The sequence below is a fragment of the Nymphalis io genome, chromosome 18 (assembly GCF_905147045.1).
Source record: "Nymphalis io chromosome 18, ilAglIoxx1.1, whole genome shotgun sequence".
Taxonomy (NCBI): Eukaryota; Metazoa; Arthropoda; class Insecta; order Lepidoptera; family Nymphalidae; genus Nymphalis; species Nymphalis io.
The window spans coordinates 5,617,505-5,643,452 of record NC_065905.1 but is presented as its reverse complement, the minus strand read 5'-3'; the positions used below and the strand labels follow the sequence as shown (position 1 = coordinate 5,643,452).

General features: G+C 33.2%; 2 protein-coding genes across 3 annotated transcripts in view; one reads left to right on the top strand and one right to left on the bottom strand.

Annotated features, from left to right (window-relative positions):
• The window catches only part of LOC126775286 (flotillin-2), a 246,230-nt gene that overhangs the window by 74,683 nt on the left and 145,599 nt on the right, over positions 1–25,948 (bottom strand). The window lies entirely within an intron of this gene.
• Positions 2,835–13,084, top strand: LOC126775275 (glucose dehydrogenase [FAD, quinone]). The gene is made up of 4 exons (XM_050497090.1): positions 2,835–2,927; positions 9,887–10,249; positions 11,089–11,339; positions 11,514–13,084. The coding sequence occupies exons 2-4, from the start codon at positions 9,906–9,908 to the stop codon at positions 12,881–12,883; spliced, it is 1,965 nt and encodes a 654-aa protein (XP_050353047.1). The 5' UTR covers positions 2,835–2,927; positions 9,887–9,905; the 3' UTR covers positions 12,884–13,084.

Genomic DNA, 25,948 nt, shown 5'->3' with positions numbered 1-25,948 from the left:
GCGGCGTTCAACCAAACGCGAAACTTGTATATTAATGTGTCTGTAAAATATAAAAAGTTAAACTATATACTGGTACATAGCAACATATACTCACGTGTATACGTACAAACTGTAAGTGTTAACTAACTAAATAAATACTTTAATGTTTAAACAATATTGTGTAACTTAGCTAAAATAACTTTAGATAAAGATATAGGCAATATCGTAACTTCCTTTTCCCTTCTTTGACTTTAGGTCAACTTGTTCCTTTTTTCAAGTAAAAAATAATAATAAAAAATGTGTAGATATTTATTCTTAGTGACCTTAATTAATACAAACAATCTACTAATTTGTTCTTAAAAGCGCACTATGATTTTTCTTAAAAAAATCCTTTTCATCTTTCTAAATATTTCAGGTCAAAAATGGTTGTAGGATTCTATATTAAAAAAAAACAGCAAAAAAAGCAGTCGTTTTTATACTAATGAAATAATATGAAATTCAATTAATAAGTAATATAAACAAATAAATAAAAAAAAATTAATTCGTGTAGCTTTTTTCGATGAACGTACAAACGTAATCCACCGCTCTGCTCTGTAATCCGCTGCTTCAATGCCGGTTGCATGGTGGAATAAGCTCTGAACATGCCAGCCCAGCTGTGTTACATTCACATTTTACTTTACTTTTTACCTATGTAAAACATCTGTACGTATATATTATGTCACTAATTTCTAATATACATATTTACCCCTTCAATTAAACGTACTTGTGTTGGGAATAGGGATAATAGCCTAACGGGTCAGAATCAAACCTAACATTGCTAAATAGCCCGGAATCCGCAACTGACGGTAATACGCTATTTTAACGCGTAAATTATTTTAATGTTATAATTATATTTTTATATATAAAGTCCGATAAACACTTTCTGGCAATTCACGATCGTGTTGTGTCGATTCGAGTTTGGTTTTATGATTTTTATTTAAGAATAATAAAATAAACAAAAGCCTTACCAATTTCTTACTTATTATTGTCCATTTTATTAATAATTTACTAACTACTGAAGTAACATGTTCTGTAAAATATCTTACCTTTGTAATTAATTATTTTATATATCTGTCTATAATTTAAAATAATGTCAGGGTAATATTTTAATTATCTCTTTGATAATAACCAGAGCGAAACTGACTTTAATAAAAATCACAACTGAGTTCATGCTTAAACAAGATATGAGAAGCAAAAACTTGAAACAATAAAAAAAAAATGCTTAAACTGATAACAATAATTTGAATGATATTTGCGTAGCATTTACATTTAAATATTTTTCTACTACTTTTATTTTATTTATTTAGGTTTGCTAACAGTTGTTACATTTCATAATACATTTGGTTTTAATGTTACAAAATAATTAGTTTTTAATTTAGCTTTATTCGTATTTTCAATTTACAGCCGAGATAGGCATGTGGTAAGAACGCGTGAATCTTAACCGATGATCGTGGGTTCAAACCCGGGCAAGCACCACTGAATTTTCATGTGCTTAATTTGTGATTATAATTGATCTCGTGCTTTACGGTGAAGGAAAACATCGTGAGGAAACCTGCATGTGTCTAATTTCACTGAAATTCTACCACATGTGTATTCCACCAACCCACATTGGAGCAGCGTGGTGGAATAAGCTCCAAACCTTCTCCTCAAAAAGAGGAGAGGAGGCCTTTAGCCCAGCAGTGGGACATTCACAGGCTGTTACGGTACGGTATTTTCAATTTAAAATCGTGCTCGCGATAATAATATCGTGAATCGCGAGGAAAATATGTGTCTATCGGAGGAAATACTGAGACGTTACGTTAACATCGTGAGACTTGCAATAATGTGATGTCATATAATGAGCCGAGATGTATCAGTGGATAAAACTCGTAGATCGTAACCGAAGATAGGTAGATAGAAACCGGGGATGCAGTCTTCGAGCGCTTTGTGTTTATAATCAATCTCGTGATCGGCAGTGCAGGAAACCTACATGGGTCGAATGAAGTTCTGTCACGTATACCAATCTATATTGACATTAATCGTAAGTGTTGAAATAAGTTATAAAACTTTTCTTCCAGAAAAGAAAAAAGCTTAAATTGGCTCAACATGGAAATCCTTGGGGGAGGGCTTTGTCCAGCAGTGGACGTCTTTCGGCGTATATGATGATGATGATGAAATAGACTAGGGTAAGTTCAGTAAACTAGATAGATAGCTTTTCGTAAGCAGTGTAACCTTTTATAAGACTATAAATTATTTTGCTAAAGAATCCTCTACACTAACTCAAGTGTTTGTCTAAATGTGAATGTATATGTATGTGTGTACAGTAACAGCCTGTAAATGTCCCACTGCTGGGCTAAGGCCTCCTCTCCCTTTTTGAGGAGAAGGTTTGGAGCTTATTCCACCACGCTGCTTCAATGCGGGTTGGTGGAATACACATGTGGCAGAATTTCGATGAAATTAGACACATGCAGGTTTCCTCACGATGTTTTCCTTCACCGAAAAGCACGAGATGAATTATAACAGAAATTAAGCACATGAAAATTCAGAGGTGCTTGCCCGGGTTTGAACCCACGTTCATCGGTTAAGATTCACGCGTTCTTACCACTGGGCCATCTCGACTTGTATGTGTGTAACAGAAAGGATTACTAATTTATACTAAATGCTTTTCGATCACACTGGCTTTCTTATTCGTTAACACTATCTGTTCTATACAGATAGATAGATAAAGATACTATTACCAAATGACTTTAGCTTCTTATGTTAACATTGACCTGTCACTTAGTCTGCTGGCTCTGGCTCCAGTGCTGTACGGACGCGTGAGTTGCGCGCGCGCAGATTGCACTGTTGTATAACGAGAGACTGTCGCCAGTGTTGTGATTTGTGATTATTTTTTGAGCGATTGTGGAACGTTGTTATTTACTGTGATTCAGGTAATAGTTTTGACAAATTCAATCGGACAGTCATCGTCGTAATTTATTTTAATAAATTTCAATTTCAATAAATATTGCAACTATAATTAAAATTATATTTAAATTGCTTATTGTTGGTTTTAAGAAAAACATATTTAAATTGATTTTAAATTGACAATATTTGTAGTTATATTAATGAGTGGTTAGTAAAGCAAAACATTTTCCGGTAAACGTGAATGAAAAACTGAAGTTTCTCAGGCTCTATGTGTTATCTATGTTGTAATAATCGGCCTACATTCAATACAATAGAAATAACTTTTAACATTATTTAAAAAAAAAATAATGTATCATTTGTGTTTATAATTCTTATCGGCATTGAAGAATAACACTGTGACACGTGACGTAACCTGCGTGTGTTAGAAATTTTGACACATGTATTTCAAACCCGCAGTTGAGTAGTATGGTGGAAGATTACCAAATTATAATATAATAACAGGCATTTATGCATCTTTACTTGTTCTTTTTTAAAGTTTAACCTATTACTACGTGTGGGTCAAATCTTGCAACTGAATTAAGCCAGTTTTACGGAACCGATTGTCTTGAAATAATGCGAGCATTTTTGGTCATGGTGACAGTGCTATATATAAAATAGTAGTAGTAGTAATATACATTTAATTCGTTTTAGAACATTATAAATACAAAAAAAAACAATATTAAGTTTTTTTGCTAAAAAAGTTTTTAAGTTTTACAAATAAAAACTGACATTATTTAATAAATTAAAAGATGAAATAAATCTGGCGATACAGTCAAGAAACACCTTTACGTTTTTTTTGTTTAATTGCTTACAACTGAATTCATTCCTGTATGCGTATGCGCACGAGAGAAAGTGATTATACAATTTGAACTGTTGAATCAGGAGCGATTGTCCATGCTCCATGCAAATTAACCAAATAATACGTGTGGATCAAATCTTGCAACTTTAAACCAGTTCCATCCAATAGATTGCGTTGCAATTTTTGTGTGGATGACAAAACTATCAACTATAGTAAATTTGATCCTTAGTTAATCCATGCAACTAAACTTTGTTTTTAATGAGGTTTCATCTTGATAACGTATGTATAGTAACTTATCTTATAGGCTTTTAATGCTCACGAATAGGAAAACCCGCAACCTGTCCAATACGCTAAGCATTCATTTAACTGGATTTAACTATTAAACACGACCTTTTTTAGTTTTAATTACTTAGGATTAGTATATAGATATAAAGTTACAATAAGCAACAAGTGTAATTATGTCTTTCCAAATTCGATTTAAAAAAACAAATGAAGTAACAATAAATATCTCATTTATATTTTTAAACGACTTTAAAAAAGAGTTCTTGATTCATTTGTATATTTATTTTTTTGTGTATGTTTGTTATTATTATGGTTCTAACTCTTTTGTTTATGAACCGATTTTGATGCTTGTGTTTGCGTTGGATTTGTTATATAGCACAAAGGTGGCCCCATATCAATTTCATATCAATTGATATTGAACGTATTTCTTTTTATTATCTCGATATATATCTCAAAATTATTAAAAAAGAACTGAAATTAATATAATTGAATATAATTTTATATTTACTAATGCAGTACACATTAGTAACATTAATCGAGGTTTTTAATTATTTTTTTTTATTACACAAGATACGTTTGTAATATGACATTGACCTGAGAAACGGACTATTTTTATGGATCAAAACGGTTGCGTGGTGAATATTAATCACAGTTTATGTCTGACTTGTCTGTCTACCTTTTTTATAATAATTTATATCATATTTTCGTCATAAACAGAATATTACAGTAACATTGAAATCATATTAAGTTGGAGCCATCGCCGTCGTTTTATTAATTTCAGTCAGGCAAACACCACTCAATTTTCATGTGCTTAATTTGTATTTATATTTCATGTCGTGTTCATTTCAGTTAAATTCTACCATTTTATTTTAAAATTTACTAAATTTCACAATAATCGTATCCGATAATAACTTAAACAAAATATTTTATAATAACTTCTAGTATAACGTCCGTCTGTGAAGGTTGCCGTCTTATTAACAATAATCCAACCGATAAATATCAATACTCTATTTCAGTTTAAATAATGAATGGGCCAATGCAATTACTAGCTCTAGTACTTCATCGGTTTGCCCTTATGCCATTTCTTTGAGGTCAACGCAGTGTTTAACCTGTATAAAAACAGGATTTGGTCGTTACGACAGCTGCGTTTGAACTCTGACGCAAACCGTCTTTAGGTATGCTTTTGATTAAGGACCACGTCACCATATGGATTTAATCGACATTTACAACATTCAAGATGCGATTGGAACATAAAACTTCATCAAGCCTGTGTCCTCCCGACTTCGTTTACATACGACGCCTTTAGGTACAGATATGAAGAGTTATAAAGCCTGTGTCCTTCTGACATAATTTACTTTATAAACTTTACCGAACATTCTAGGCGTTTTGTATCTACCGTATTACCAACTGATCTACCTTGAAAGCTATATCTCACACACAACGAAAACATAATTACAGTTAAAGTAGACACGGCATATGCAATACTGCGGTCTCATTAATTTTTAAACTGCATACTAAAGTTCGTCTTAAATTTCTTAATTTCCGAATTCACCTGTTACAATGTGTGGATTAAATCTTGGAAATTAATTTTAAACCAGTTTACACAACAATTATTTACCTTATTTTATAATAATGGTAACAATTTCTGTTTTTAAGATATTATTACTGGCGTAAGCGACATTTACTAATGCTATTATAATCTACAACTTTCACAGTAACTGCCAAGTCGCAGATAAAAACCACAGAAGTAAATAAAAAAATCCGGAATTTTCCAATATGATCTGCTCCTTGGAAATAAAAAGGCTGGGAATTAGTTAAGTGACTAAATAAGTGTAGAAATTCTTTTTGTAAAGTTATTAACCGTTTAAAGTAAAGGGACTTTTAATTACCTCGGTGTTAATTTTACTATCATTTAAATAACCGAATAAATAGAAAATCACTTCTTAGAGCGTATTTGAATATATAATAGCATTTAAATTTCCCAAAAAAATATTTACACGTTAAAAATATTAATACATAACACATAAAATATTTATATAAAATATTATTTATATTATTGATGAAACGAAAAACCAAATCGTCTATTGCATTACCTTTATCATATTTTTATTTATTTAATTTTAATTGTAATCAACAGGGTTACAGAAATGGTTGTACAGTTATTACTCATTACTAAATTATTAAAATTACAAGCCACATAAGATTACAATTTTATAATACGAAGCAAAGTATTAATATTTACAGTAAAAAAACATTTATATTTAAAAATTAACGCAATTCTTTATTTTATTATACAAAAGAGAACGTAAAACTCGAAGATCAAGTTACGCGCAATACCATGTGAGAACAATATTTATAAAAGAAATTAAATGTTAAAACAATTGGTGTTAAATAACCTTATAAATATATAATAAAACAATTATTATGTCACATGTGTATCCAATCCGCATTAGAGCAGCGTCGTGGAAACTCCATAAGCTCTTAAGAGTATGGGAGGCGTTATGCTCACTACAGTCAATATTATTCTACAACCGTTCGTGCGCAACTTCATAAGTACGAACGAAAACATATTCGTATTTGCCATTTCATATTTATATTTACAAAAGCATATTTGGCAGGTAATTTTAATATTCAAATCGTATGCGTTCGGAAGCCATTTGGTACATTTTGATATTGATATATTTTGATGCACATTACAAAATATTCATATTTTTTCTTGTGGTACCTTTTGTTTATGGAGCCTGTCTTGGTAGGCATTCTAAGCAGTTATTGTATTGCCAATGCTTTAAGTTTAATTAAATAAAAAGGCTCAATGCACAAAAATGTAATGAAATGCACAAGTAAGACAGAACATCTAGATCTTGTGGTTAGGGTTAGATATCATTACTAATATTATAAATGTAAAAGCAATTTGTTTTTATACTACAAGCACTTTACTCACTAAGTGCGCATGCGAAGTCCTGGGACATTTTTCACACACGGCCATCTGATCCGAAATTAAGCTTGTACAGACCTTGTACTATGGAATCCAGACAACTGATATACTACATATACTATTTTTCTTTTGTAAATACATACTTATTACACCCAGACTTTACTGGTATTAGAGCTTTGTGCAAGCTCGTCTGGACAGGTACCACCCACTCATCAGATGTTCTACCGCAAAACAGCAGAACTTGGTATTGTTGTGTTCCGGTTTGAAGGGTGAGTGTAATTACAAGCACAAGGGACATAACATCTTAGCTCCCAAGGTTGGTGGCGCATTGGTGATGTAAACGATGGTTAACATTTCTTACAATGCCATTGTCTATGGGCATTTTTGACCATTTACCATCAGGTGGCCCATATGATCGTCCGCCTTCCTAATCTATTAAAAAAAATGACTCAGGACAAACAGACATGTTCATGGTCGTTAGTCAGCGTCCAGTAATGTCGCACGAAACTATTGGATACGTAGAAAAGGTTAAAGAATTCTCGACTAAATAACACTTACAAACATATAAGAGTGAAAGTAACTCAAGGCCACTGTCAGAAATACACATCGACGCCATTAATTATGACACCGACGCGATTACGGAATGAGACTTTATATGTATAGCAATATTTTGTGAGAAATAACAGTAATTATCATCATTTTTTTGATGATATATTGGCAAGAATGACTACTTTTACTTAATGGTAGTACTTTGTGCAATACCGTCAGGGTCACGTACACCATATTCTACCGCCAAATAGCAATACCTAGTATTATTTTGATTTGTTTTTAGGAGTTAGTAAGCCAGTGTAATTCCAGACAGATTCCTGGTTTCTGAGGGTGGTAGCGCATTGACGATGTACCGGATAGTTTAAATTTCTTACGGCACCAATGTAAACGGACAGTAGATACCATTTATCATCGCGTTTGCCTTCCTACTAAAGAAATTGACGGACGGAAGAATATTGACTAAATACTATATTGCACACCAAGAAAACCTAAAGAGCGAAATAATCTGGTAACGTCATACACGCTACACATATGACCCAATATATGTATATTCACACATAAATACGTACATGCATACATACTTATTGCTTACTACGGTACTTAAGTAAGTATATTTATAAATATTTATAATTGAAGTTCACATCCAGAAAATTGGCCCATAAAGTCGTACATTACATTTAGCTATTTATATTTCGTTTATATCGTAATATTATAATTCTATTTTTTTCTAATAACTTCACAAATGTCAAGTGATTACAATAATAATAACCGGAAATTTAAATCAGTTATAATAACACTGAAACAGAGTACGCTCCCGTAGAGCCCTATCGGCATTGGTCTGGCGACATTTAGAGGTTTTAAATAATTAAGACGAGGAATGCCGTTCGAAAAGAAACTCGAGGATACGAGTTAAGGCCGCGCTTTCAGTTTTGCACGCAATTTTAACTTATTGTTGAGTTTAAATACACAGTAATTTATTATTTTTAATTGCACGATTTTTAAGGACTTATATACAATGAAAAAACGAAATCCTTATGTATTACTTGTCTATTTTTTTCGTATTCACGTGATTATGGAAAATGAAATTTGGTATGAAATTGGCCATAGAATTTGGCAACACAATTACGGATTATAAATTTAAAAGTTAATTTTGGGTACGCAAATTAGAAAATTAAAATCAATAATAAATAATAGTTATGAGAAAAACGTAACATATATAATCATACATAAATATTTAATCGAGCAAACATTATCAACTAAGTGCAACAAAATAGAAATATATTAAAGAGATGAATCTTGAACCAAAGGTGTAAAGAAAACCTAAATGAAAAATCTGAATTCTTCAATTCTTAAGGAAGAAAGCTTCCGCATCTCCGCCTACCAGATCAGTGTTGGTCCCGCAGCCTTCTTCAATTCGTCGGTTCATCTGAACGGAGGACCTCCTGTTCTTAGTCCAGCACGACATGCATTTTGGACATGACCTTGGTCTTATCGATATGAAACATCTTTGCAGTGATATTATGCTATAATTTCACGTAACCAACAAAAGCCATACACAGAAGTTGATTTATATTTGGTTTTGATCGAAAACCGACTTTCTCTCGAATAGGTACAAGATTTTTTATGAACTGTTACAATATTTTTACGAATTCTAGCTATCACTATTACACATTTATGATGACATACGATGCGTGAAAGAGACAAATAGTAGAATTACATCATTCTTTTTTATAAGTAAAGGAAATCCATTTTATAACTGTAATACGTAGTTACTTCAATAAATGGAGGTTTATATAACTTTATCATATACACATTTATTATAAGGATTACGTATTTTAGAGCACTTATTATTTCAATATGAAAATATTTAACGAGATGTGTGAACTAAATGTGTCGTCGATATAACGTATTATCTCAACTAAGTCAAAGTGTTGAATAAATTTACAAAATCCATGAATAAAGAAAAATAGACCTCCCTCTAAATAACAGAGATTAAAATAAAAACAAAATGTACATTACAAGTAGCTACAAGTAATGAAATTGGACCAAGCGGAAGAAGGCAGAAGTTTTTTATTGTTTGTTGTTATTGTTGTTGTTGTATTAGTTGATCAGTAATGATTAATTTTTTACGCTTTCACCATTAGTTATAGAATCCATCAACCGTGAGACAAAACAATAAAAACGCGCTAACTAAAAACATTATGAACTACATATATTTGGTTACCACTTTATAATATATACCACTATATACACATACAGGTACATTAATACTCAATAGTAACGTATATAGTCTTTGTTTGTATGTATAAAAAATCTTGACAATTTTCAAATACTCCAAGAAATTGGATCTAAATTTAACGTATAACAATATTTTATTCCAGAAGTATGCACAGCTGAAAAATGAGTGTCCTGACGACGGTATCAGCGGCCGCCAAAGCTGCACTAACTATTGGCGGGATAAGTAAACTGACATTTATCCCTGCCATGTTGGCAGCGCTGGCATACTTTCACTACGATGTACTCGACCCCGAAAGCCGACCGTTCAACCAAAAATACCTTCGAGAGGAATACGATTTCATTATTGTAGGAGGAGGATCTGCTGGAGCTGTGCTAGCTAATAGACTGAGTGAAATAGAGGGCTGGAGCGTGCTATTGCTGGAAGCAGGTGGACATGAGACTGATATTAGCGACGTACCGTTACTATCTTTGTATCTACACAAAAGTAAATTGGATTGGAAATATCGGTAAATAAATGTTTAAAGTACATAGACACATAAATAGTAATAATAATTAACACAATAGTTATAGTAGAAAATGTTTATACAGAAAGTAAGTATAACTGATAGCAGAAATAACAGTGATCTATACCTTTTTTGTCTCATATGCCTCCTATTACACGATTCTTGTTGCCTCTCATTCTTAACTCTATCACCCAATTTCGCCTTTTATCTATATCTATCTAAACTCTGCAACTTTTCTTAAATCAGAGTAGTATTACATTATATATGATGAGCCGGTTGGCGTGGTTGGTAGAAAATTGCCTTTTCACGCCGAAGGTTGTGGGTTCGATCCCACCCAGGACAGACATTTATGTGCATGAACATGTCTGTTTGTCCTGCGTCTTGGTGTAATTATCTATATAAGTATGTATTTATAAAAAGAAAAGAATTATATGTAGTATATCAGTTGTCTGGTTTCCATAGCACAAGCTTTGTACAAGCTTAATTTGGGATCAGATGGCCGTGTGTGAAAAATGTCTCAGGATATATTTTGTCTACCTACCAGTTAATATCAATTACATTACAAACTCATAATATTCACTATTCGTTTATTAATGTTTTCTATAGACTTGTCATTTTACAGTAATTAGTAGAAGACACATAATAAGTGGCAAAAACAATATTTAAGCGATATAAAAGGATCCCTTTATTTTGTGAAATTTTGCATAAACGAGTTACTTATATATCCTTCATACAAAAACAGAAATCGCTATTCCAAGGTTCAAACAAGTAAGACTACAAAAATATAGCGATGACTAATCGATTCTACCACATAAGCTTAAAGAACGACTATTATTTTTCAGAACTGAGCCTCAAGACTCCGCTTGCCAAGCTATGGTTGACAAGCGTTGTAGCTGGACAAAAGGAAAAGTACTCGGAGGTTCTTCGGTACTCAACACAATGCTTTATATTCGCGGTAACAAACGGGATTTCGATCACTGGGAATCTTTAGGCAATCCTGGATGGGGCTTCAAAGATGTCTTGCCTTATTTCAAAAAATCGGAGGACCAACGGAACCCATATTTGGCTAAAGATAAAAAAAATCATGCAACGGGTAATAGATCCTTAAATATGTTTTTCAATAAAACTTTCATTTTATTAATTTAGTTGAGTTGATAATTGTTGTTTAATAAAATTATACAATGTCATCATTTAATAATAAATATTCCATAGAATATTAAAAATATAAATGAAAAAAAATTCACATTTTTTGACTGATTAATTTCAGGTGGTTATCTGACAGTTCAAGACGCGCAATATAATACGCCCATTGGAGCTGCATTTCTGCAAGCTGGTGAGGAAATGGGTTACGACATCTTAGACGTAAACGGAGATCAACAAACAGGTTTCGGTTGGTTTCAATTTACAATGCGAAGAGGAACACGTTGTTCCACAGCGAAAGCTTTTCTTAGACCTGTACGACTACGCCAAAACCTTCACGTTTCCTTGTTTTCGCATGTCACTAAAGTTTTAATAGATAAAGGGACTAGAAGAGCATATGGCGTTGAATTTATAAAGGATACTACTAAGCTAGTTATTTACGCCAAACGTGAAGTAATCTTGGCTGCTGGTGCGATTGCTTCACCTCAATTACTCATGCTTTCTGGTATTGGTCCAGCGAAACATCTCGAAGAAGTTGGAATTGACGTGGTATATGATTCGCCTGGAGTAGGTAGAAATTTGCAAGACCACATTGCTGTTGGTGGAATAGTATTCCAAATTGACTACCCCGTAAGTTTAGTCATGAATCGACTTGTAAATATTAATTCAGCATTGCGCTATGCTGTAACAGAAGACGGACCATTGACTTCAAGTATCGGCTTAGAAGTAGTAGCTTTTATAAACACAAAATATGCGAATGCAACTGAAGATTGGCCAGATATTGAGTTTATGATGACTTCAGCATCTACTCCGTCCGATGGTGGCACTCAAGTCAAAAGAGCTCACAGTATCACTGACGAATTCTACGATCAAGTATTTGGCCATTTAACGAACAAAGATGTCTCCGGTATATTCCCTATGTTGCTGCGACCTAAAAGTCGTGGATTTATTAAGTTAAGATCGAAAAATCCATTAGACTATCCTATTATGATTCATAACTATTTAACACATCCTGATGACGTTGGAGTTTTAAGAGAGGGCGTTAAAGCCGCTGTTGCAACAGTAGAAACCAAGGCTATGAAGCGTTTAGGCGCTAGATATAACAGCAATCCCGTACCAAATTGCAAACATCTACCTCTGTACACCGATGAATATTGGGATTGTTACATAAGGCAGTATACCATGACAATTTACCACCTTTCTTGCACTGCAAAGATGGGCCCCACAAGTGATCCAATGGCTGTGGTAGATCCACAGCTACGAGTGTATGGAATAGAGGGACTCCGCGTTATAGACGCTAGTATTATGCCAACCGTTTCGAATGGCAACATCAATGCCCCTGTAATTATGATTGCAGAGAAAGGCAGCGATTTAATAAAAGAAACCTGGCTACCTAAGAATCCAAAGAGGAAGCGGAGGTCTTTAAAATGTTCTACTTTTGAGCAGTTTTTTTTAAAAAGAGGTCGTTTAAGCCCTCAGTGTGATATTAAGAGATGATATTGGGGTTGGTTAGGTAATTATTTTAATAGAGCCATATAAAAAAACGACAAAAATAGACTACATAACATTTAGAATCATTAGCAAATGTTTCCATAGAATATCTCGTAATTGTAACAATTCTAGTCGTCTTTTTTGACAAATATATTCAATGCAATAAGCCCTCATAAGCCCTTATACCTTTACATGACGCTAGGTATAGTACAACAATTTTCAGTTTTTAAAATAAGTGGTTTGGTTTATTTTTGTTATAACTAGTTATTGTTATAAGGGCTGATTGCTGTTAATGTTGACTTATATTATAGATAGCAAATAAATATAATTATAAAATTACAAAACAATCTTTTTGTTAAACGAAAACAGTTTAAAAAAAATAATGTGTTCATTGAAATAACTTTATACTATCGCCATCTATGTATCTATTCTTGAACTAGGATCTTGAAAAAGGTATGGTAATGTTACTATTGGAATATTTAAGTTTGAAACTTACAAGAGATGGCGCTTCAAGAATATTTCTAGACATTTAGTAATAACGGTAACGTATTTATATTACAAATCCCAACATATACATAGACGTAATAATAAATTTAAAAAAGATTTAAAACTCAGATAATGAATTGAATTAAGGTAAGTACAATGAGAATTATTACAACAGACTCATTATTTTTGTTACTAAATTACATTTATCATATTACGAGAAAAACATTGTGGATGGAAATCTTTAAATAACAAATAAGCAGGTAAAAAAGTGGGCCGCATATTAGACATTACACCGAAAAAAAGAACATTCCACACGTTGTGTTGCGAACCGATTCAAGCTATTATGTGATATGTGCAATAACACTGGTTTACACACAGATTAAACAGGAATACAGAAACCTGACCTACCCAGACGAGTTCGCAAAGCTAGTTCTTATTGTAATGAAAAAATATAAAGATTTTTTTTTTAAATATTAATTACAATAGTTCTTTGGTTTTATTTGTTACATAAATCTACTGCCATTTGTAACTCGTTTTTCAGGTATCAAATGATAGGACATTTATTAAAAGAGCTGCGCCATCTAATTACGTTTTCTAAACATTAATAACTGTATTGACAGGTAGTTAAATTAAATAAGTAACATTTGTTAGATGATCATTTCATTAGACCAAGGAACGCAACCCTCGCGTAGCAACTGCAAAACCCCCACCCTCCCTCAGACGACGAAGCCGCGGGCGAAAACTAAATGAGTGTATGTGTAAATTTTAATAGATTTTAATACAATATTAACATACTACAGCCACTACGGTGACCTTAGGAACTTACCAGCGGTTTTGCTAATAAACACCTAGAGTTAGGTATAAAATTTTGAGGCCTAAAATAAAATGCTTGGCGTTCTAGCTTACATCAAAACCGCAGACAGGTAATACCTTCGTATTAATAATATTGGTATTAATAAAATAAATGCCGTGATTCTGATCTTGTTTCTTTTATATTATGTATATATTGTATTTACCTACAATAAAATCATCTTATATAACAACCGGAAAACAAGCAATACGACGTTACAACAAACGAAACGGCACTATAATCTCTAAAAATGAAATGTATGACAAATTATTATTTAATCTATTGCGTAATTATATCCTATTAATAATAAGAAGCGACTGTCAACACATATTGTATATAAAAATACGTTTCGATACATTCCAAGTAATTTTGCAGTTTGTTTTTGTAAATATACCTTTTAAAAAAATAAGTTATATATATTCTGAATGAATTTAGCCCATGGTGTGAAAGCATAACAAACAAACGAACGAGCAGTTACACTGTCTCACTCACCCTTCAAACCGCGACATAACAATACTAGCGATAAATATTGCTGTTTGGCGTTAGAATATCTGATAAGTAGGTGGCATGTGGGTGGATGGGTGAATTACAACCACGAAGTTATATTTATCAGACGGAACATTAAGTTTAGATTACATTTAATTTAATCCTGTAACATAAAAAGTCAAAACTGCTTAACAGCCGATTTGAATATAGAATAATATAATTATTGTATTTTTTTTTCTTCCGTGTCTGAATGCTTGGCTAGCTATCTATACGAGACAGACAGATTTCCCATCGATACTCACCTTGACCTTAACATGAAATAAATTATAAAAAAAACTTTAAATAAACATTAAAAAAATCGAGGAAGTTTAACTGGATACAATTATAATTGGTTAAGGTTCATGAGTTCTTACCGCTGAGCCTTCTTGCTCCAAGTCCGATATTGCGTAGTAATAGCAACAATTAACATTATTATATAACAAAGATAAACTAACGCACATAATCCATAGCATTAACCCATCGCGTAACAGTAACTATATTACAATAGAATTTGCAAGTCAAGCTACAGGTACCGTTCTGAGCGACCTGAGGGGTCACTGTCGGAAATGGCTCTTGAGAATCAGGTAAGTAGGATATTGGAAACCACATGTAATCATTTTAATGTGAATAATTTTTATTCAAATGTCAACGGAGGTAATTTAACAACAATAGTATACTTTAAAGCAATTATATAACATTTTTAACCCATAGGTAACAAAACATACATTAAAAGTACCAAGAGTACTTTCATCTAAGTTAAGCTAAGCCTACTTTCCTTTTTGAGGAGAAGGTTTGGAGCTTATTCCACTACACAAATTTCCTTTACCACCAAAAAAGAATTCATTAAATCACGACATAAATTAAACACAAAAATTCAGTTGTGCTTGTCTGTGACTAAACGACGCCCAGCGGTAAGGTGAACCGACGACTGTCAAAATCGGGATAGTTGGCTTTCTATGGCTTTCATTCAGAAGTGGACGGCGAAAATTTGAAAAAAAAAATAATACTAACCAATGTCGGCTCTTATCTTACTATGTATTCGGAGTTTTATCTTTGTACACCAACCTATATAAAAAAAATAAACCACAAATATTTAGTAATAAAAACAAGTTACGTGAAACTAGGTCAACCAAGAACATTATCATAATCGCAGCTGAACCTGAAACTACAACTAGAACTTAACTAACGACCTCTTACAAAACAAATAACTCAAACGTCATAAGAACAATGAAATATCTCTTAGCTATTCGTATATCTGGTTTCTGGCGTTTCTCTAAACGTTTAGTAAGCTATAACAGATACACAAAAACCGTAACTAAGATTTGAGATTTATTAGAATATTTTATAATAAAGCAAAACCAGTAAAAAATGTGAAGTAAAATAAATAAAAACATAGAATTCTACTAACAAAATCAACCTTAAGAGGAGAGTTTAAGTGCACCGGTAAAATTTATTTATTTTAATAGGATACAATATTATCATAGTCTAATAGATAATTTATATACAAAAAGAAAAAATAAAAATATATTGTATGCCCTATAAAGGCTTCACATATTTAAGGGATGTTATTTTAGTATATAAAACCAAAATACTATATTTGATATGATAAGAGGCGAGGTCCTTACCGGCTGAATATAATGGCATAACTTAGAAAATCTATTAGAAATAGAGACAAGTGGGCGTTGCACTTTACCAAACTTTACATAATCGACCCGCTCAACGTTCCCATATCGTATGGCCCTCAGTGGTCTTCCTTTTCGATCCGTAGGTGTCCTAAAGACATCCATTATACCCCCGATGATAAGATTACATTGGCCAATATCAACACGATAGATTATAGAGTAAACACACACCGACCCCGACGGCGGGGTCGAGGTCCCTCTTTTATTATAACCCGCCCGCGCTTAGGCATATGACGGGGTCACTGCACAAATAGTGTCCTCCTTCCTGACGTCGACGTTGTCGTAAGCCGAGGTTCGGAATCACAGGAGGCGCCCTTAGGATACGCGTATTCTGAGCCATTAAGTGGGCTCCCAACAACTGGCCGAGTATCTTAAAGACTCGCCCCCCGAACGGTGACGCTGTCAAGGCCATTTGGGCCAACAGCAATAGGTCAATTCGAAAAAAAAAATCCCATATCTCTCAAAATAATAACTATTTTAACATTAATCCTACGAGGAACAATGTACTTTACACAATTATTAATATAAGAATCATGTACATGTATCAGTAGGCCTTAAATACATACAAATAAATATTAAAAATATCTAATGTACAAAATATGGCCACGTGGAATTGTGGCAAGAAGCTAACAGCATTTCCGCGTTGAATCACAATTCCGATTCTCTGGGTGAATAATCCAGCCCTTCTACACTGGCCTCCAAAAAAATCGACCCACCTACATTTTTTGTAAAAAAGCTATCGTATGGTTTTAAACTACCACATATTTATATTTTTAAGATTAATAATGAAAAAATGCAATTGTAGAATTGTACAAAAACAGAAATAGTGCGCAAAAAATAGGTTTTTAGGTAAATATGTGACAAAACACGAAAACACAAAATTTTACGCAATTTTATTTTTTTGTGTACAAAACGATTATGCCGTTTGTTTTTAAATTTGGGTGCCTAAATCTTACTTTAATAGGGAGTGTTTCCTCCTCTTGACCTAATCACTGCCTGCATACGCCTATTAAGTGACCTGATTAGCTTTTTAATGTCTTCCTGTGGGGTCCGTTGCCATTCTTCAGTTAGGGCAGCTTCCAGTTGATTCAGGGTTTCTGGAATTGGATTTCGTGCTCGAACCGTACGTTTTAGCTGGTCCCAGAGGTGCTCTATCGGGTTTAAGTCCGGACTATTGGCTGGCCACTGCATAACTGGAATTTCGACTTCCCTGAGATAGTCTTTAACAATTCTAGCGACGTGAGGTCGTGCGTTGTCGTGCATAAGTTGGAAATTATCCCCAATATATCCAGCGTAAGGCATCACATGAGGCTCCAGAATGTCCGTTATGTAAGTTTCAGCATTAACAGCACGATTACGGAAAAAAACCAGCTCTGTGCGTCGCGTCAAAGAAATACCTCCCCAAAACATTGTAGAGCCTCCACCAAATCGGACTGTTTCTCGAATGCAACACTGAGAGTAGCGTTCTCCTGGCCTTCGCATGACGTTACGTCGTCCATCAGAGCCTACTAGAGACATTCGGCTTTCATCACTGAACAATACTGTCTCCCATTGGTCCAGTGTCCAATCGACGTGCTGCCTAGCAAATTGTAGTCTTGCTTGTCGATGGGATTCTGTGAGTTTTGGTCCTGTTGCTGGCTTGTGAGGGGTTAAGTTTTGCTCTCGAAGTCTTCTTCTTACAGTATTTTCACTCACAGACACTCCACGACTTTTTCGGAGTCTACCTTGAACGTCAACAGCCGAAAGATGTCGGTTTCTTAAAGACGTCAAACCAATAAAACGGTCATCGGTCGGGTTCGTGACACGCCCCCTGCCAGATCCTGGTCTCCGGCGATACTCCCCAGTCTCCAAGTAGCGTTTGTACACTCTTCGCACCGCTGAACGACGTAATTTTAGTGTTCTAGCCACATTTCGCTGACTTAACCCCTCATGAATAAGAGCTACGACTTGAGCAGCTTCTGCTTCAGTAGTATCCATTTTTTATGTTTAAACTTATTAAAATTATTGTTTCAACAAAGTTTCATACACATAATCAATAATAAACATCGAACCGAGATGACTCCGCGTTAAGAACTGGAAATAAACTAACCATGCACTTTGTGCACAAAGTTACGTTTTCTTATCAATACTTTAAAAATATTCCAAATATCCTCAATAACACTTACAACTCCTCCCAATCAATATCAAGTGGGTAATAAAATGTTAAATGTATGTCCCATAATTAAAACAATCCACCTAGGTCGTCGCATAGTTAAGATAACAACTTTGTAAGTAAAAAAATAAGGGTGGGTCGATTTTTTTGGCGGCCAGTGTATCTTCAGTACAGGCAATAAGACGAAGTTTTATATTCTCAACAAATGTCTGCACTATTATCTATGAATGTATCTTGTAAAAATAAATAGATGTGGATTCGATTCGAACTGGCCATGCAATTAACTTCAGAATTCATACTCATTAAAGATAAAATCAACACATCAACATGTTATGCAGTTTTTTATTTTAAAATAAAACTACTAAATCGCATTCAATAAAACACTTAATTGTTAATTGTGCTATTTTTATTACGTGTTCGCTAAAATTGTCTTGGTGTCGACACCGTTACTTGTTCTGGAGATATGCGAGGTGAATGAAATATTCACAAACATCACACGCACGCTCGCAAACACACAAACAAAACGTGTGTATTTGTATTTTTTTTATCTTAGTCACTTTTGTATGTAACAATAGCATATGCATAGATAACAGTAGTAAATAAATTTGTAATCCGACTTGTCAATAAAATAAATATAAAAATGTTTGTTAGCAAATATTACGCGTTACAAGAATATTATATATTAATCTCTTGAACGGGCGTTTCTCTTTTTTTTAATGTTTCTTTTTTCTGTCACATTAATTTGGTCTATTACATTTATATTCTATATTATCCAACATGCATCTGAATCTACAGTTACATAACTAAATACTATTTATTAATTATCTTAATTACTAATTCGCGAATACGTCGTTGCGACGAAGCCGCTCCACCGATATACTCTTAGGAAGATTTAAAAAGCCGCGACCCTCATTTTGATTCAGCTCCTTAAGCAACGCGGGATCTTTCGACTTTCTCTATTTCTGTCATTATTCATCTGACATTCGAAAGAAGATGACACAGCATTGTTTGTCTAATCACTCGCTAAACAACAATAAACTTACAACCCTACGTAAGACCGTATGTTTTTTACAAACTTTTATGTAACTTCAATTGTTAGTATGTCAAATGTTACAAGTGAATTTTATATCAGTTTCCACTAAACAATTGAGCTGGAATTTTGAATATGAGAACTTCAGTGGTAAAGCAATAGTCCCGTACCATGAAAATTTCCTTCCTTTTCATCTGAACAAGTCTCCGTCTTGTTTTAACCTGATGGAATTATTTTTGACACGATAAAGCCGAGCGTTGGTCACAGACACAACGTATATGGGCTCTTTCTTCATTTTAGTACATGGCTTAAATATAAGCTTATTTTAATAGGTTTTTAGATTTATTTTATTTTGGGGGTCAAATTTATACTAGAGAGCTGTAAGGGTCCGATGGATAGAACAAGATCTTATGTGGAACACACTGGTGATTCATGTGCTTCATTTGTCTTTCCAATTCATCTCGTGCTCGTCAATGAAGGAAATTGTAGTCGGATGAAATTTTGTTACTTGTGTAACCACCGTGTAGCGTGATAGAATATTTTAAAGGTTCTGTATAACAGAAGAAACAGCTTTTGCCATACAATTAGAAACGTAAGTAAAAGACTCGCTTTCAATCAAAAACAATCTAGACAGGTGAATCTAATTTAAAACTCATTTACATAATTTGAACAATTTACTTTAATTTTATTTAAATTAATAAATAACATTCTCCTAAGCTTCTAACCTAGTTGTTATTTTAAATTATATTTCTAACGGTATCCGATAGTAACCTTGGTAGCAAAAAAGTGAAAATAAATAGCATTATTACCACAATAGTTCAACGGTATACAGGCTCTCATGCAAGTCGTAGGTTTGATTATTATCAAATCCTGATCATCCTCAATAATAAGTAATAATAATAAGGATATATCCCATTACATATATATATATGTAAGGGGATATAGGCTTATAATAAAAACAGTATTAGCGAAGGAGAATTATTAATTCCTTATATTTTACGGGGGGTGAGGACTAACTCTCATTACACAACTCTCCTACAAGATATTAAGATTTAACCCTCTAATATAACCTCGGTTTTAAGTCTAAGCTATTTTAACTGCTTTTACCGGTCAAAAGTGGTTTTGACCGGAAAGGAAATCGTGTAATGACTCACATATTATATCAGAATTAAATGGAAATTATTTGCGATTGTTTTAATTATTCGAGGTCAATAACCTGAGCAATTATTTATATATTTGTCTATAATTAGTTGTTCATTAATTCTAGGAATTACACGTACATTTATTTTTCATTTCAAAAACAATTAATTTATGGAAATAAGAAATAATTGTGATAGGCTTCAATAGATTTCGTAACACTACATTAGTGTCCCGAAGCCGGATTTACGCTCCTCTATTAACCATAGTCCAATATACACGGAGCGAAGCAATGCAACTGACATTAATTGACGAGTCGATCACAAAATGGTTTACTATTTACCGGTAATGCGTTACTACACGTTTAACGTTCCAAGGCTCTAATTTATCTAAACCAATTCATAAGCATAATGCATGATGACGGCGTCCAAGGCAATTTCTGCTAGATGCAGAAAACATTCGAGCAACTTTCACTTCTCAGATCTGCGCCTGACCATGACAAACGTACATTTTTATGACGATCCAAATAGTCAGTACGAATTATATGACGTAGAACTGTTTTACCGAGAGAGTGATGGCCGAAAACGAGCCTTGTAGTATAATACTTACCTCGTAACTTAAACTAGTTTGAGTTGAATAATTAGATTTGTACCTGAAAAAGACAAAAAATAATCATTATTTTTTATTTAATAACAATAATTATTATTATTCACACATGTATGTACTCAGTATTACTTAATTTTTAGTTGAAATATAAAATACTATTATAGTTTCACGCGGACGATATAAGGATTAACCAAAAGCTTCATTTTTATTTAGTTAATTTATATAATATATAAATAATCGCTATCACTATAATATACCTGTATTCGAATTTTTTTAAGAGATTTGAAATATATAAGCCTAACATATATATATTACTTAATTTTCAGTTGAAATATAAAATACTATTATAGTTTCACGCGGACGATATAAGGATTAACCAAAAGCTTCATTTTTATTTAGTTAATTTATATAATATATAAATAATCGCTATCACTATAATATACCTGTATTCGAATTTTTTTAAGAGATTTGAAATATATAAGCCTAACATATATATACATAGTAGCCTTTACTCATTTCAAAGTACTCAGTGTGTTATTTTAAAACAAAATTGAAATGTATATTGAAAGGCTACGTTTAACATAAAAAATAAAAATATAATAAATATTTATCTTTCCCTATGGTAAGCACATTTTCATATCTATGGAACTATTATTATATACAAACAGATTTGTCTAAAAACAAATAATTGTTGGCTTTTAATATTAAATGAGTTATTCTTGTAACTATATAAATTTATTTAATGAATCTTGAAAACGGTTCTAACGATTTGACGGACGTCCAACTAACGACCGAAGCTCGGTCGCCCTTTCAAGACATATTGAATTGTCATTTTACAAGATTGATCAAAACGTGTTATCGCTATTACTCAATACTAATAACAGCAATTCTCTTTTCTTAACTTATGAAATACTAATATTATTCCGATCTAATAAAGTTAACGTCTAACAAAATTCAAAGCAATGCTTTAAAAAAAAATACCCTCTTGATTAAAATCAAATAACGTCAATGAAATATATTACTTAAATTAAACATAATAAAAACCGATATCGCAAATCTAGCACGAACATTATTTGATATCAATGTTTATTAGTTTACAAGCAGTTGTATATATATAAACACGCAAGTTCTTTATATACAAGATAAAATCAATTTTATGTTCCTACCGATTAAGATCACTTCCAAGTAAATTACTGTACTTTCTATTTTACTCCTGTTGCAACTGCAGGAAGTTGTCTGAAGCTCTTAGATCAGCACAGACTTACGGTAAGACAGTTCATAAGCACCGTTCTTATTACACGAACACATCAAAGTCATTAACTCCGTGTTTGGACTTTATTCAAGCCTACACTTAAGCATGATGTATTTTTTTATACTTAGATTATAAAGCTGAAGGGATTGTTTATTTAAAGCTAACCTCAGGACCTATCAATCTGATTTGAAATTAATATATTTCCGTTAGATGGGCAATTTGTTGAAAAGCTTATAGAATACATAACATCACGCTGCGACCAATGAGACAATAGCGTTTAATATACTTCTTATTTGGTGGTAGGGCTTTGTGCAAGCTCCTCTTGGTAGGTACCACCTACTCATCAGGTATTCTAACAAAAAACAGTTGTTGTTTTCCGGTTTAAAGGGTGAGTGTGATCTTAGTTTCCATGGTTGGTTGCGCATTTAATTATATTTAGTTTATATAAACTAAGTAATATTACTTATGTATGTATGCCAATGTCTATGAGCGGTGGTGACCATTTATGACGTGGCCCTAACCAGTTTACCTATCTTTTAAATAATATTACACTTTAATATAATTTTAAATCTCTCTTTCATATGCCTTATATTAGATTTTATTTCGTATCGATCGTACAAAAATGTGCTAATTTTCTCAAACTTGATTGACAAATTTTTATAACTGTCAGATGTAATCAACATAAAGTAAAGTATTTTTGAACGTCGACACGTTAAGCTCAAGATAAAATGGATAATACAATAACAACCTATAAATGCTCCACAGCTAGGCAAGAGCTTCCTCTTGAAGAGAACGCTCAGAGTATCAGCGTGAAGCGCATTGTATTTTATACTCTGTGACAAAACATACTAAATTTGTGTTTCAGGAAGTGGTTTCCAGGACATAAAGGACTTTATCTCCATGTCCAATGTTATCTCCACTGTACAATGTTTATATCAAACAATTACTTTGTCTCAAGAAATAAATATAATGTTAATTGTTTGTTCTTGTTTAAAACATAAACCTTAAAAACCAGTAGACCGTGCACAACATTTCACTCTTCGAAAGCTACTAGGTAGGAAACTAACATCTCGGTCGGTCTTTTTCGTTTGCATTATTTGCATATTATATTATAGAGCCGAGATGGCCCAGTGGTAAGGAGCCGAGATGGCCCAGTTGTAAGAACGCGTAAATCTTAACCGATGATCGTGGGTTCAAGCCCGGGCAAGCACCACTGAATTTTCATGCGCCTAATTTGTGATTATAATTCGTCTCATGCTTTACGGAGAAGGAAAACATCGTGAGGAAACCTGCATGTGACTAATTTCACTGAAATTCTGCCACATGTGTATTCCACCAACCCGCTTTGGAGCAGCGTGGTGGAATAAGCTCCAAACCTTCTCCTCAAAAAGAGTCTCCTCTAGGAGGCCTTTAGCCCAGTAGGACATTCACAGGCTGTTACGGTTACGGTATATATGCATGTATGTTACATATAATAATCTTTAAAAATTCAAGAGAGATAACACAAATTATTTGTATATGTTTAAAATTGAATTCATAGATTTTATCCTTAATTTTCATATTATCTGTTAATAAAACAGAATAATAAAAGATATTGCATACGTAATATATTATAATATTCATAAAGAATAGAACAATGTGGGATGTCGATATAATTCCTTACAATTAAGACACAATAAATAGTTACTAAGCGCTACATGTTATAAAACAAAGTCCCTCCGCCGCGTCTGTCTGTTTGTCGGAACGCGGTAAACTCAAAAATTATAGAAAGAATTTTTGGTTTTCATTAATAGACGGAGTGATTCATAAGCAAGGTTTAGATGTAAAATTCATTACGGTTTCGTGTGAATTCACTAAAATATAACAATGATTGTTGGTGAGCGGCTGGAAGTATGCCGACAAGGAGCTTCACTGGCGGGCGCCGCGAAAACTTATAGAGAGAATTGTATTACAATATATTTGAGGGCCGAGATGGCCCAGTGGCAAGATCGCGTGAATCTTAACTGATGATCGTGGGTTCAAACCCGGGCAAGCACCACTGAATTTTCATGCGCTTAATTTGTGTTTATAATTCATCTCGTGCTTAACGGTGAAGGAAAACATCGTGAGGAAACCTGCATGTGTCTAATTTCATTGAAATTGTGCCACATTTGTATTCTACCAACCCGCATTGGAGCAGCGAGGTGGAATAAGCTCCAAACCTTCTCCTCAAAAGGGAGAGGAGGCCTTAGCCCAGCAGTGGGACATTAACAGGCTGTTACTGTTACTGTATATTTTTTATGTAGACTCCATCGTGTAAGTTTATGTTATCATATACAGTTGTATAGTTTCATCTCAATCGGATGAACGATGACCAAACCAGCATTAATTTTAAAGTTACCGATACACCTTCCAACTTGTCTGCTGTCAGCGCTCATACTCGTGTCTAGAAAACTTTGTAATGACTGATCAATGTTAAAAGGAAACCCCTTCACTGTTATTGGTTTATGATAAGTGGCATCTCCGAGATTGTCCGTTTATTCAATACAATGACACGAACGAAATTATGTAATTTGTTTTTTCTTAGAATAGCAGTTTAAGTCGAATATTACACACATTGTATTTTTTTTGTAAATATTTTTTTATTATTTAATTTAGATGTTATAATATTATTTGTACTGTGACTTTGTTCAAATGTATCTCCAATTATTAAATTAAAATAATCTGCAGGTGGTACCTCCACAGATTGTGGAAGCCCAACTGGCGACCACCCACTCATTACATATTCTACCGGCAAACAGAAAAAGTGTTGTTGCGTTCCGGTTTAAAAGGTGAGTGATCCAGTATATCTAAAGGTATTAGGAACATAACATCTTAATACCCGAGGTTCGTGGCGCATTGGTGATGTTAAAGATAATTTAATAAATCTTACAATGTCAGTGTCTATGAGCGGTGGTGACCACTTAGCATCAGGTTGCATTTCTGCCAGTATGCCTATCTATTTCAAAGGAAAAACAAAACAAAAAAGGTGTGTGATTTTTTATAGATATATAAAGTTGAAGTTATATTTGGTATCTGTAACTTAATTTAAAGGCGTCACGTAGTAGTAGGTAAAACTCCAGTCACGCAACCCTAAATAAGCTTTGAAAAATAATAATAGAAATTACTTAGCAAAACACAAATGTTACATTTATCAAGGATAAAAGTGTACCGAATTATATATATATATATATATATATAATTATATTAATACTAACAGAATATTGATTAAAGCTTATTGACTTGTTCACTAATGATAATTTATATATCTGCTAATGTTCTAAAACTTTCTACAATAAATATATCTTTACAATCTCTTACAAATTTATATAG